Source organism: Tachyglossus aculeatus, chromosome 27, assembly GCF_015852505.1.
Source record: "Tachyglossus aculeatus isolate mTacAcu1 chromosome 27, mTacAcu1.pri, whole genome shotgun sequence".
Taxonomy (NCBI): domain Eukaryota; kingdom Metazoa; phylum Chordata; class Mammalia; order Monotremata; family Tachyglossidae; genus Tachyglossus; species Tachyglossus aculeatus.
The window spans coordinates 455,180-468,179 of record NC_052092.1 but is presented as its reverse complement, the minus strand read 5'-3'; the positions used below and the strand labels follow the sequence as shown (position 1 = coordinate 468,179).

The following is a 13,000-nucleotide window of genomic DNA, read 5'->3' as shown; positions in this document are numbered from 1 at the left end:
CCCCTTTTAGACTGTGAGCCTACTGGTGGGTAGGGACCGTCTCTATATGTTGCCAATTTGTACTTCCCGAGCGCTCAGTACAGTGCTCTGCACACAGTAGGCGCTCAATAAATGCGATTGATCGATTGATCGATCGATCCCGGGCGCCCCTGTTTGCACATATTCATTACTCTATCTATTTATTGTACTTGTACATATCTATTCTATTTATTTTATTTTGTTAGTATGTTTGGTTTTGTTCTCCGTCTCCCCCTTCTAGACTGTGAGCCCACTGGTGGGTAGGGACCGTCTCTATATGTTGCCAATTTGTACTTCCCGAGCGCTCAGTACAGTGCTCTGCACACAGTAGGCGCTCAATAAATGCGATTGATTGATTGATCGATCGATCCCGGGCGCCCCTGTTTGCACATATTCATTACTCTATTTATTTTACTTGTACATATCTATTTTATTTATTTTATTTTGTTAGTATGTTTGGTTTTGTTCTCCGTCTCCCCCTTCTAGACTGTGAGCCCACTGGTGGGTAGGGACCGTCTCTATATGTTGCCAATTTGTACTTCCCGAGCGCTCAGTACAGTGCTCTGCACACAGTAAGCGCTCAATAAATACGATCGATCGATTGATTGATTGAGGAGTTTACGATCCACGGCGTGCTGAGCGGTGTACTGAGCGAGTCCAGCGGGGTGGCTTCTCCTTGTTGTTGCAGAGGAGGCCCCGCGGTCGTCGTCGGTGGCCGTGGCGGTGGCCAGCACTATACTGGCCGCCGTGGCCCTGGGGCTGGTGGTGGCCGGGGGCTGGCACTGGATTCGGCGGAAGAGGGGGTCCCTGTTGGCGCGGAAGGCCGCGGACAGCATGGTGGCCCCGGGCTTCGAGAACGTCGTCTTCAATGAGGTGAGTTTCCGGGTGAGCCTCCTCTGGGAATAATAAGGATAATAATCATGGCATTTATTAAACGCTTACTACATGCCAAGCACTCTACTAAGCGCTATGGGGGGATACGAGTGGCTCCGCCACTTGTCAGCTGTGTGACTCTGGGCAAGTCACTTAACTTCTAATAATGTGCATCTAGCTTTATTTTTATTTATTCTGCTAATAATAATAATAATAATGGCATTTCTTAAGCGCTTACTATGTGCAGATGATGATGATGATGATGGCATTTGTTAAGCGCTTACTATGTGCAGAGCACTGTTCGAAGCGCCGGGGAGGTTACAAGGTGATCAAGTTGTCCCACGTGGGGCTCCCAGTCTTCATCCCCGTTTTCCAGATGAGGGAACTGAGGCTCAGAGAAGTGAAGTGACTTGCCCAAAGTCACACAGCTGACCATTGGCGGAGCCGGGATTGGAACCCATAATAATGATGGCATTTATTAAGCGCTTACTATGTGCAGAGCACTGTTCGAAGCGCTGGGGGAGGTTACAAGGTGATCAAGTTGTCCCACGTGGGGCTCACAGTCTTCATCCCCGTTTTCCAGATGAGGGAACTGAGGCCCAGAGAAGTTAAGTGACTTGCCCAAAGTCACACAGCTGACAGTTGGCAGAGCCGGGATTTGAACCCATGACGTCTGACTCCCAAGCCCGGGCTCTTTCCACTGAGCCACGCTGCTTCTCTGATGCCCTGACAATAATAATAATAATGACGGCATTTATTAAGCGCTTACTACGTGCAGAGCACTGTTCTAAGCGCTGGGGGAGGTTACAAGGTGATCGAGTTGTCCCCCGGGGGGCTCCCAGTCTTCATCCCCACTTTCCAGATGAGGGAACTGAGGCCCAGAGACGTGAAGTGACTTGCCCAAAGTCACACAGCTGACCATTGGCGGAGCCGGGATTGGAACCCATAATAATGATGGCATTTATTAAGCGCTTACTATGTGCAAAGCACTGTTCTAAGCGCCGGGGAGGTTACAAGGTGATCAGGTTGTCCCACGGGGGGCTCACAGTCTTCATCCCCGTTTTCCAGATGAGGGACCTGAGGCCCAGAGACGTGAAGTGACTTGCCCGAAGTCACCCAGCTGACAATTGGTGGAGCCGGGATTGGAACCCATAATAACGATGGCATTTATTAAGCGCTTACTATGTGCAAAGTGCTGTTCTAAGCGCTGGGGGAGGTTACAAGGTGATCAAGTTGTCCCACGTGGGCTCACAGTCTTCATCCCCGTTTTCCAGATGAGGGAACTGAGGCCCAGAGAAGTGAAGTGACTTGCCCAAAGTCACACAGCTGACAGTTGGCAGAGCCGGGATTTGAACCCATGACCTCTGACTCCCAAGCCCGGGCTCTTTCCACTGAGCCACGCTGCTTCTCTGATGCCCTGACAATAATAATAATAGTAATAATGATGGCATTTATTAAGCGCTTACTACGTGCAAAGCACTGTTCTAAGCGCTGGGGAGGTTACAAGGAGATCAGGGTGTCCCACGGGGGGCTCACAGTCTTCATCCCCATTTTCCAGATGAGGTCACTGAGGCCCAGAGAAGTGAAGTGACTTGCCCAAAGTCACACAGCTGACAATTGGCGGAGTCGGGACTGGAACCCATGACCTCGGACGCCAAAGCCCGGGCTCTTTCCGCTGAGCCACGCTGCTTCTCATAATAATTATAATCATTAGTAATACTAAATAAGTAATTATTAAATCATCCCCGTTTTCCAGATGAGGGAACTGAGGCTCAGAGAAGTGAAGTGACTTGCCCAAGGTCACACAGCAGACAGGTGGCGGAGGCAGGATTTGAACCCATGACCTCTGACTCCCAAGCCCGGGCTCTTTCCATTGAGCCACGCTGCTTCTCTGATGCCCTGACAATAATAATAATAGTAATAATGATGGCGTTTATTAAGCGCTTACTACATGCAAAGCACTGTTCTAAGCGCTGGGGAGGTTACAAGGAGATCAGGGTGTCCCACGGGGGGCTCACAGTCTTCATCCCCATTTTCCAGATGAGGGAACTGAGGCCCAGAGAAGTGAAGTGACTTGCCCAAAGTCACACAGGTGACAACTGGCGGAGCCGGGATTCGAACCCATGACCCCGGACTCCAAAGCCCGGGCTCTTTCCACTGAGCCACGCTGCTTCTCACAACCGTCCACATGTGTTGTTGGGTTGTCTGTCTTCCCCTTTGAGCCTGTTGTTGGGTAGGGACCGTCTCTACATGTTGCCAACTTGGACTTCCCAAGCGCTTAGTACAGTGCTCTGCACACAGCGCTCAATAAATACGATCGAATGAATGAATGAACTTCTCTGTGCCTCAGTTCCCTCATCTCTAAAATGGGGATGAAGCCTGTGAGTCCCACGTGGGACAGCCTGATCACCTTGTATTGTAAGCGCTTAATACATGTCATCATCATTATTATTAATAATTGATCATGGTACTTGCATGCTCCCAAGGGAGTTGTCCAGTGCTCTACACATAGCAAGCCCTCGATAAATACGATTGATTCATTCATTCGATCGTATTTATTGAGCGCTTACTGTGTGCAGAGCACTGGACTAAGCGCTTGATTGATTGATTGATTGAGGCAACTGGGAAGCTCCCTGATTTCCTTCCTAGATTTGGGGAGGGCCAAGGTCCGCCATTCCCGAAATCCCCCTTTCCCTCTTGCTCGGGAATCCGAAGCAAGCACTTGGAACGGTGTTTTGCCCATAGTAAGCGCTTAATAAATGCCATCGTTATTATTATTATTATTATTACTAAGTGCTCGGGAGAGGACAGTGTAATATTATTATTATTATTATTATTATTATTATTATTATTATTAAGCGCTCGGACAGTGTAACAATAGAACGGCCACGTTCCTTACCCACAATGAGCAGGAGCTACTCCCAGCCCTTCTCCGAGGGAATTCCTTAGGGCCTAAACTCGGTGCCGATCCAGAAATTGGTCGAGGCGGATCCGGTGGGAATCGCCGGAGGAACCGCTCCTCGCCACTTCCCCTCCGTGCCTCGGTGGGAAAGAGCCCAGGCTTTGGAGTCGGAGATCATGGGTTCAAATCCCGGCTCCGCCAATTTTGGGCAAGTCGCTTCACTTCTCTGGGCCTCAGTGACCTCATCTGGAAAATGGGGATGAAGATTGTGGGCCGACCTGATCACCTTGTAACCTCCCCAGCGCTTAGAACAGTGCTTGGCATATAGTGAGCGCTTAATAAACGCCATCGTCGTTATTATTATTATTATGGCGTCCCTCTTCGCTTGTCATTCCAGGACCACGTCACCCTGCCGTCGGTCACGGGAGACCAGTAGGCGCATCCGGTGCCCCCAGTTCGTCCAGTCTGCTCCCGGCGCGTTCCCGATTCCAGGGAAAACGGGTGAATGGCTCCGGCTTTTCCGGCCAAGGAAAACCAGTGATGGTTCCAGCTTTTTAAACTTCCAGGAGTGTTGGGAAACCACCCGAGGCCTTCTCCTCCTGGCCACCACGGGCGTCCGCAGCCTCCGAGGAACTTTTTTTTGGGAATCTCCCTCCTTTCAATCGATCGTTTTCTAATCGGTGTCCTGGAAGTAAACACGATTGACTGGATTTGTGGCTCCGAGTCCCGTCTTCCGGGGGGCGGCCCGTGGTTCTCCGTAGATTCGGGAATGGCGGGCTGCGAGGGGTGAGGATGGGAAATAGCTGAAGGAGGTCGACGTGATCTTTTTTGGGGAGGGGATGAGGGAAAAGACCAAAGGGGTCCGCTATCTGTCATCATCAATCGTATTTATTGAGCGCTTACTATGTGCGGAGCACTGTACTAAGCGCTTGGGAAGTCCAAATTGGCAACATCTAGAGACGGTCCCTACCCAACAGTGGGCTCACAGTCTAAAAGGGGGGAGACAGAGAACAAAACCAAACATACTAACAAAATAAAATAAATAGAATAGATATGGACAAATAAAATAAATAAATATCCAAGCCGGTCAAGGGGCGGTTAATCGGCGTCACCCGTCGGGAACCGGCGTGGCGGGAGGCAGACCGGGGATGGAAAGGCTGAGATTTATTCCGCGAGGTGAACTGGATTATTTGATTATTTCGGATGCAGCAAATGGAAGTATTTGATTATTTTGGATGCAGCAAATGGAATTATTTGATTATTTTCGACGCGGCGAATTGAACCTCCCTTTGGACGGTAGGATTATTTAACGATATTAGAGCTTCCCTGTCGGGAGGAATGTATTACGTGTTAATCGCGTGTGGCAAAAATCCCCAGGTCCCACCCAGGAGGAGTTCATTTATGGATTGTTCGCCCGTGATGAGACGTGGTGTGTTCCCCCGGATGTCACCTTGGGGCAGTCAGGCAATGGTATTTATTAATAATAATAATAATGACGGCATTTATTAAGCGCTGATGAGACAGGGTGTGTTCCCCGGATGTCACCTTGGGGCAGTCAATGGTATTTATTAATAATAATAATGACGGCATTTATTAAGCGCTGCTGAGACAGGGTGTGTTCCCCAGATGTCACCTTGGGGTAGTCAGTCAATGGTATTTATTATTGTTAATAATAATAATAATAATGATGGCATTTATTAAGCACTGATGAGACAGGGTGTGTTCCCCGGATGTCACCTTGGGGCAGTCAGTCAATGGTATTTCTTGTTAATAATAATCATAATAATAATGACGGCATTTATTAAGCGCTGATGAGACATGGTGTGTTCCCCGGATATCACCTTGGGGCAGTCAGTCAATGGTATTTCTTATTAATAATAATAATAATAACGGCATTTATTAAGCGCTGATGAGACATGGTGTGTTCCCCGGATGTCACCTTGGGGCAGTCAATGGTATTTATTATTATTAATAATAATGACAGCATTTATTAAGCGCTGATGAGACATGGTGTGTTTCCCGGATGTCACCTTGGGGCAGTCAGTCAATGGTATTTATTAATAATAATAATAATAATGACAGCATTTATTAAGCACTGATGAGACAGGGTGTGTTCCCCGGATGTCACCTTGGGGCAGTCAGTCAATGGTATTTATTAATAATAATAATAATAATGACGGCATTTATTAAGCACTGATGAGACAGGGTGTGTTCCCCGGATGTCACCTTGGAGCAGTCAGTCAATGGTATTTATTAATAATAATTATAATAATAATAATGACGGCATTTATTAAGCGCTGATGAGACATGGTGTGTTCCCCGGATGTCACCTTGGAGTAGTCAGTCAATGGTATTTATTAATAATAATAATGGCATTTATTAAGCGCTGATGAGACAGGGTGTGTTCCCCAGATGTCACCTTGGGGCAGTCAGTCAATGGTATTTATTAATAATAATAATGGCATTTATTAAGCGCTGATGAGACAGGGTGTGTTCCTCAGATGTCACCTTGGGGCAGTCAGTCAATGGTATTTATTATTATTAATAATAATAATAATGACGGCATTTATTAAGCACTGATGAGACATGGTTTGTTCCCCAGATGTCACCCTGGGGCAGTCAGTCAATGGTATTTATTATTAATAATAATAATAATAATGACGGCATTTATTAAGCGCTGATGAGACAGGGTGTGTTCCCCGGATGTCACCTTGGGGCAGTCAGTCAATGGTATTTATTATTATTGATAATAATAATGACGGCATTTATTAAGCGCTGATGAGACATGGTGTGTTCCCCGGATGTCACCTTGGGGCAGTCAGTCAATGGTATTTATTAATAATAATAATAATGATAATGGCATTTATTAAGCACTGATGAGACACGGTGTGTTCCCCAGATGTCACCTTGGAGCAGTCAATGGTATTTATTATTATTAATAATAATAATAATAATGACAACATTTATTAAGCGCTGATGAGACATGGTGTGTTCCCCGGATGTCACCTTGGGGCAGTCAGTCAATGGTATTTATTACTATTATTATTAATAATAATAATGACGGCATTTATTAAGCACTGACGAGACAGGGTGTGTTCCCCGGCTGTCACCTTGGGGCAGTCAGTCAATAGCATTTATTAATAATAATAATAATAATAATGACGGCATTTATTAAGCGCTGATGAGACATGGTGTGTTCCCCGGATGTCACCTTGGGGCAGTCAATGGTATTTATTATTATTATTAATAATAATAATGACGGCATTTATTAAGCGCTGATGAGACATGGTGTGTTCCCCGGTTGTCACCTTGGGGCAGTCAATGGTATTTATTAATGATAATAATAATAATGACAGCATTTATTAAGCGCTGATGAGACGTGGTGTGTTCCCCGGATGTCACCTTGGGGCATTCAGTCAATAGTATTTATTAATAATAATAATAATGACGGCATTTATTAAGCGCTGATGAGACATGGTGTGTTCCCCGGACGTCACCTTGGAGCAGTCAGTCAATGGTATTTATTATTAATAATAATAATGACAGCATTTTTTAAGCGCTGATGAGACATGGTGTGTTCCCCGGATGTCACCTTGGGGCAGTCAGTCAATGGTATTTTTTACTAATAATTATAATAATAATAATGACGGCATTTATTAAGTGCTGATGAGACATAGTGTGTTTCCCCGGATGTCACCTTGGGGCAGTCAGTCAATGGCATTTATTATTATTATTATTAATAATAATAATAATGACAGCATTTATTAAGCGCTGATGAGACATGGTGTGTTCCCCGGATGTCACCTTGGGGCAGTCAGTCAATGGTATTTATTAATAATAATAATAATGACAGCATTTATTAAGCGCTGATGAGACAGGGTGTGTTCCCCGGATGTCACCTTGGGGCAGTCAGTCAATGGTATTTATTAATATTAATAATAATAATGACGGCATTAAGCGCTGATGAGACATGGTGTGTTCCCCGGATGTCACCTTGGAGCAGTCAGTCAATGGTATTTATTATTAATAATAATAATGACAGCGTTTATTAAGTGCTGATGAGACATGGTGTGTTCCCCGGATGTCACCTTGGGGCAGTCAGTCAATGGCATTTTTTACTAATAATTATAATAATAATAGTGACGGCATTTATTAAGCGCTGATGAGACATGGTGTGTTCCCCGGATGTCACCTTGGAGCAGTCAGTCAATGGTATTTATTATTAATAATAATAATGACAGCATTTATTAAGCGCTGATGAGACATGGTGTGTTCCCCGGATGTCACCTTGGGGCAGTCAGTCAATGGTATTTATTATTAATAATAATAATGACAGCATTTATTAAGCGCTGATGAGACATGGTGTGTTCCCCGGATGTCACCTTGGGGCAGTCAGTCAATGGTATTTATTATTATTATTAATAATAATAATGACAGCATTTATTAAGTGCTGATGAGACATGGTGTGTTCCCCGGATGTCACCTTGGGGCAGTCAGTCAATGGTATTTATTATTATTATTAATAATAATAATGACAGCATTTATTAAGTGCTGATGAGACATGGTGTGTTCCCCAGTTGTCACCTTGGGGCAGTCAGTCAATGGTATTTTTTACTAATAATTATAATAATAATAATGACGGCATTTATTAAGCACTGATGAGACATAGTGTGTTCCCCGGATGTCACCTTGGGGCAGTCAGTCAATGGTATTTATTAATAATAATAATAATAATAATAATGACGGCATTTATTAAGCTCTTACTATGTGAAAAGCACTGTTCTAAGCGCTGGGGAGGTTACAAAGTGATCAGGTTGTCCCACGGGGGGGCTCCCAGTCTTCATCCCCATTTTCCAGATGAGGGAACTGAGGCCCAGAGAAGTGAAGTCACTTGCCCAAAGTCACCCAGCTGACGATTGGCGGGGCCAGAATTTGAACCCATGACCTCTGACTCCAAAGCCCGGGCTCTTCCCACTGAGCCACGCTGCTTCTTTAGTGGGCGTTTAGTGTGTGCTGAGCACTGTACTAACCGCTCGGGAGAGGACGATATACTCCCTGCCCTTAGGGGATGTATTGGACAGGGGAAAGAACACCGGCCTGGGGGGGGGGCGAAGACCTGGGTTCTAATCCCGCTCCGCCAGTTTCAATCAATCAATTGTATTTATTGAGCGCTTACTGTGTGCAGAGCACTGTACTAAGCGCTTAGGAAGTACAAATTGGCAACATATAGAGACAGTCCCTACCCAACAGTGGGCCTGCTGTTTGGTCTTGGGCAAGTCACTGCTTCAGTTCCTTCACCTGCAAAATGGGGATTCAATACCTGCTCTCCCGTCTATTAACTCTGTGAACCCCACGAGGGTTGTAGTAGTGTTATAACTATCCCAGCGCTTAGTACACTCCGTGCCTCAGTGGAAAGAGCCCGGGCTTTGGAGTCAGAGGTCACGGGTTCCAATCCCGGCTCCGCCAATCGTCAGCTGGGTGACTCTGGGCAAGTCACGTCACTTCTCTGGGCCTCAGTTCCCTCATCTGGAAAATGGGGATTAAGACTGGGGGACAACCTGATCACCTACTATCCCACCAGTGCTTTGCACATAGTAAGCACTTAATACCATCATTATTATTATTATTGTTACACTACTTGGCACATAGTAATAACAATTGGGGTATTAAGCGCTTACTATGTGCAAAGCACTGTTCTAAGCGCTGGGGAGGTTACAAGGTGATCAGGTTGGCCCACGGAGGGGGCTCACAGTCTTCATCCCCATTTTCCAGATGAGGGAACTGAGGCCCAGAGAAGTGACGTGACCTTAAAGTCACCCAGCTGACAGTTGGCGGAGCTGGGATTCGAACCCATGACCCCGGACTCCCAAGCCCGGGCTCTTTCCACTGAGCCGCGCTGCTTCTCGACATAGCAATTCTTAATAAATACCAATTGTTATAATGACGGGAGGTGGATGGATTAGAGATTTGGGACGTGAAGAGATCGCAGAGGAAAAGCTCTCCGTGGTGGAAGCTTCCCATCAGATCCCAGAGTATAACAATAGTAATAATAATTATGCTATTTAATAATACCATTATTAAATTAATTATTATTATCATTAATAATAATAATGATGGCATTTATTAAGCGCTTACTATGTGCAAAGCACTGTTCTAAGCACTGGGGAGGTTACGAGGCCATCAGGTTGTCCCACGGGGGGCTCACAGTCTTAATCCCCATTTTACAGATGAGGTCACCGAGGCCCAGAGGATTTGTTAAGCACTCACTATGTGCCGGACACTGAACTGAGCACCGGGCTAGATCCAAGCAAATCGAGCTGGACACAATCCCTGCGTGACACGTGGGGCTCACGGACTCAATCCCCGTTTTGCAGTTGAGGTAACCGAGGCGCAGAGAAGTGACGCGACTCGCCCAAGGTCACACAGCGGACGAGTGGTGGAGCCGGGATTAGAACCCACGTCCTCGGATTCCCGGACCTGAGCTCTGGCAGATATTGTTTCCCCCTGACTGGGTTGGGAAACGATTGTACTCCAGCGTCGGAAAATCCCACAGACGGCACCTGGAGGGACCGAGGCCCGGAATTCCCTGAGGGAGGAGGAGGGACGGACGTCAGGATGCGCGGGAACGGCCTCTGGGAAAACGGGAGAAGCCTTAGAGGAAAGGGAAAGGCGCTTTGAGTCGGAATTCTGGTCTTGAAAATCCTCCCAATTGATCCGTGAGAGCGGAAACCTTCGCCGGTCTGCGTACGGGATGCCGGAGAAAGGACAAGGATTTGCTTGTCTCCACCCCAGCGCTTAATACAGTGCCTGGCATGTAGTAAGCGCTTAACGAATACCACGGTGATTCGTGGAGGAGCAGCAGCGTGGCTCAATGGAAAAGAGCACGGACTTCGGAGCGCGTAGTCGTGGGTTCGTATCCTGCTCCGCCAATTGTCAGCTGGGTGACTTCGGGCAAGTCACTTCACTTCTCCGGGCCTCAGTGACCTCATCTGGAAAAGGGGGATGAAGATTGTGAGCCCCCCGTGGGACAGCCTGATGGCCTTGGAACCTCCCCAGCGCTTAGAACAGTGCTTGGCACATAGTAAGCGCCTAATAAATGCCATTATTATTATTATCAGTGTGGCCAACCTCACGTGGGAGGACAGGTGAGACTCCAAATGACCCACCTTGCTTGTTCAGAAAGGTGCTTAGTAGGTAGACAAGGTCCCCCCGTCTAGACCGTGAGCTCGATGTTGGGTAGGGACCGTCTCTATAGGTTGCCAACTTGTACTTCCCAAGCGCTTAGTACAGTGCTCTGCACATAGTAAGCGCTCAATTAATACGATTGAATGAATGAATGAATGGTGGGGGGGGGAGGCAGGATTGGGGTGTCCAATCTTGTCCATCGCTGGAAGGCAAGGATGAGGGGACTCTAGAATCAATCAATTAATAATAATAATAATAATGGCATTTATTAAGCGCTTACTATGTGCAAAGCACTGACTCCGTGGCATCTACAGAGTCCTTACTTCGGGCCGAGCTAGGCATCCGGGACAGTACAAAGCGCTCGGGAGAGTCCAATCCAGAGGCAATTTTGGCCAGACTGTGAGCCCACTGTTGGGTAGGGACTGTCTCTATACGTTGCCAATTTCTACTTCCCAAGCGCTTAGCACAGTGCTCTGCACACAGTAAGCGCTCAATAAATACGATTGATGATGACGATGATGACAGAATTTAGGGCGGTCAGACACCAAATTGAACGGGAGAGAGGGAGGCCCTGTTTGTATTGTTTCAAAATGCCGTTTGTTACCTATATTGAAGGTTACAACTGTGTAGACGGTTGTAATAGACAGTTTGATGGCCCAGGTTTTAGGGGCAGAAGAGGCAGCTGAAAATGTGATTTTTTAACGAAAAATCAGGTCTGGAACAGAGGTCACGCCTAACTTGGAAGAAGCGAATGAGACCTGTGAAGCACGTCTACCAACTCGGGACCTTCCCAAGCGCTTAGTACAGAGCTCTGTACACGGTAAGTGCTCAGTCGGTCGTATTTATTGAACGCTTACTGTGTGCAGAGCGGTGGACTAAGCGCTTAGGAAGTACAATTCAGCGACAGAGACAGTCCAGAAGAAAAAATAACATGGATTATCATGGTATTTTTTCAGTGCTTACTATGTGCCAAGATCTGTTCTAAGAGACAGGCCTGGGAGTTGGAAGGTCATGGGTTCTAATCCTGGCTCTGCCACTCGTCTGCTGTGTGGCCTTGGGCAGATCCCTTGACTTAGCGCTTAAAACAGTGCTTTGCACGTAGTAAGCGCGTAACAAATGCCATCACTATTATTATTATTGACTTCTCTGTGCCTCAGTTCCCTCACCTGTAAAATGGCCATCAAGACCCCGAGTCCTCTGTGGGACAGGGACCGCGTCCCACCCGATCTGCTCGTATCCACCCCGGCGCTTACTACAGTTTCTGGCACATGGTAAGCACTTAAATACCGCAATTATTTATTGCCCGGGAAGAAAAGGAGAAAAACGGCTCTCCACTTATTCCAAGGAGCGTGAGCCCGTTGTAGGGTAGGGATTGTCTCTATTTGTCGCCGGATTGTACTCTCCAAGCGTTTAGTACAGTGCTCTGCACACAGTAAGCGCTCAATAAACGCGACTGAACGAACGAACACTCCTACTGGGTTGCCCCAAAAGCTCTGATTCCTTTTCATTCGCCGGCAGGAGACCGTAGCCTGCCCTTTAGCTGATTGTTTTTACCGTTGCGGCGTTTTTCTTACTCCCATTTTCCGCGTCCGCAAGCGCGTCGCCTGCCTCTCAGCTTACAAGCCCCTGCGTCTGAATGTCTCTATATGTTGCCAATTTGTACTTCCTGAGCGCTTAGTCCAGTGCTCTGCACATAGGAAGCGCTCAATAAATACGATTGATGATGCTGAAGATGCTGAATGGCCACCCTCGCCCCAGCTGGGGCTCAGTAAAGGCTATCGGGGCGATACCCGCGGAGGGAAGGAGGGTGGAAAAATCAACCTCCAAGAGAAGTCACGCCGGGTTTGCCGCCGCCGCCGTGAAGGGAAACTCGCTTCGCGAGGGTCTCTTCTAGTGGGCTAGAGAGCACGCGAGTCACCGGGGTTCCCTGGAGACCCCCAAATAGACCCCACTCCCCGCTTCCCAAGACCCTCGCGTCTTGAGGCGACAGGCGCGTGTCCGCTGGTGGAAAAGGCTTTCGTC

The 13,000-nt window shown here is 47.2% G+C and overlaps 1 protein-coding gene across 1 annotated transcript in view; it reads left to right on the top strand.

Annotated features, from left to right (window-relative positions):
• MAMDC4 (MAM domain containing 4) overlaps positions 1-4,450 on the top strand; it is an 83,459-nt gene extending 79,009 nt beyond the window's left edge. Inside the window, exons 27-28 of the mRNA XM_038767722.1 lie at positions 707-891; positions 4,191-4,450. Of these exons, the coding sequence (XP_038623650.1) occupies positions 707-891; positions 4,191-4,229 (224 nt within the window). The 3' untranslated portion in view covers positions 4,230-4,450. The remainder of the gene's footprint in view (positions 1-706; positions 892-4,190) is intronic.
• Positions 4,451-13,000: the final 8,550 nt, after the last annotated feature.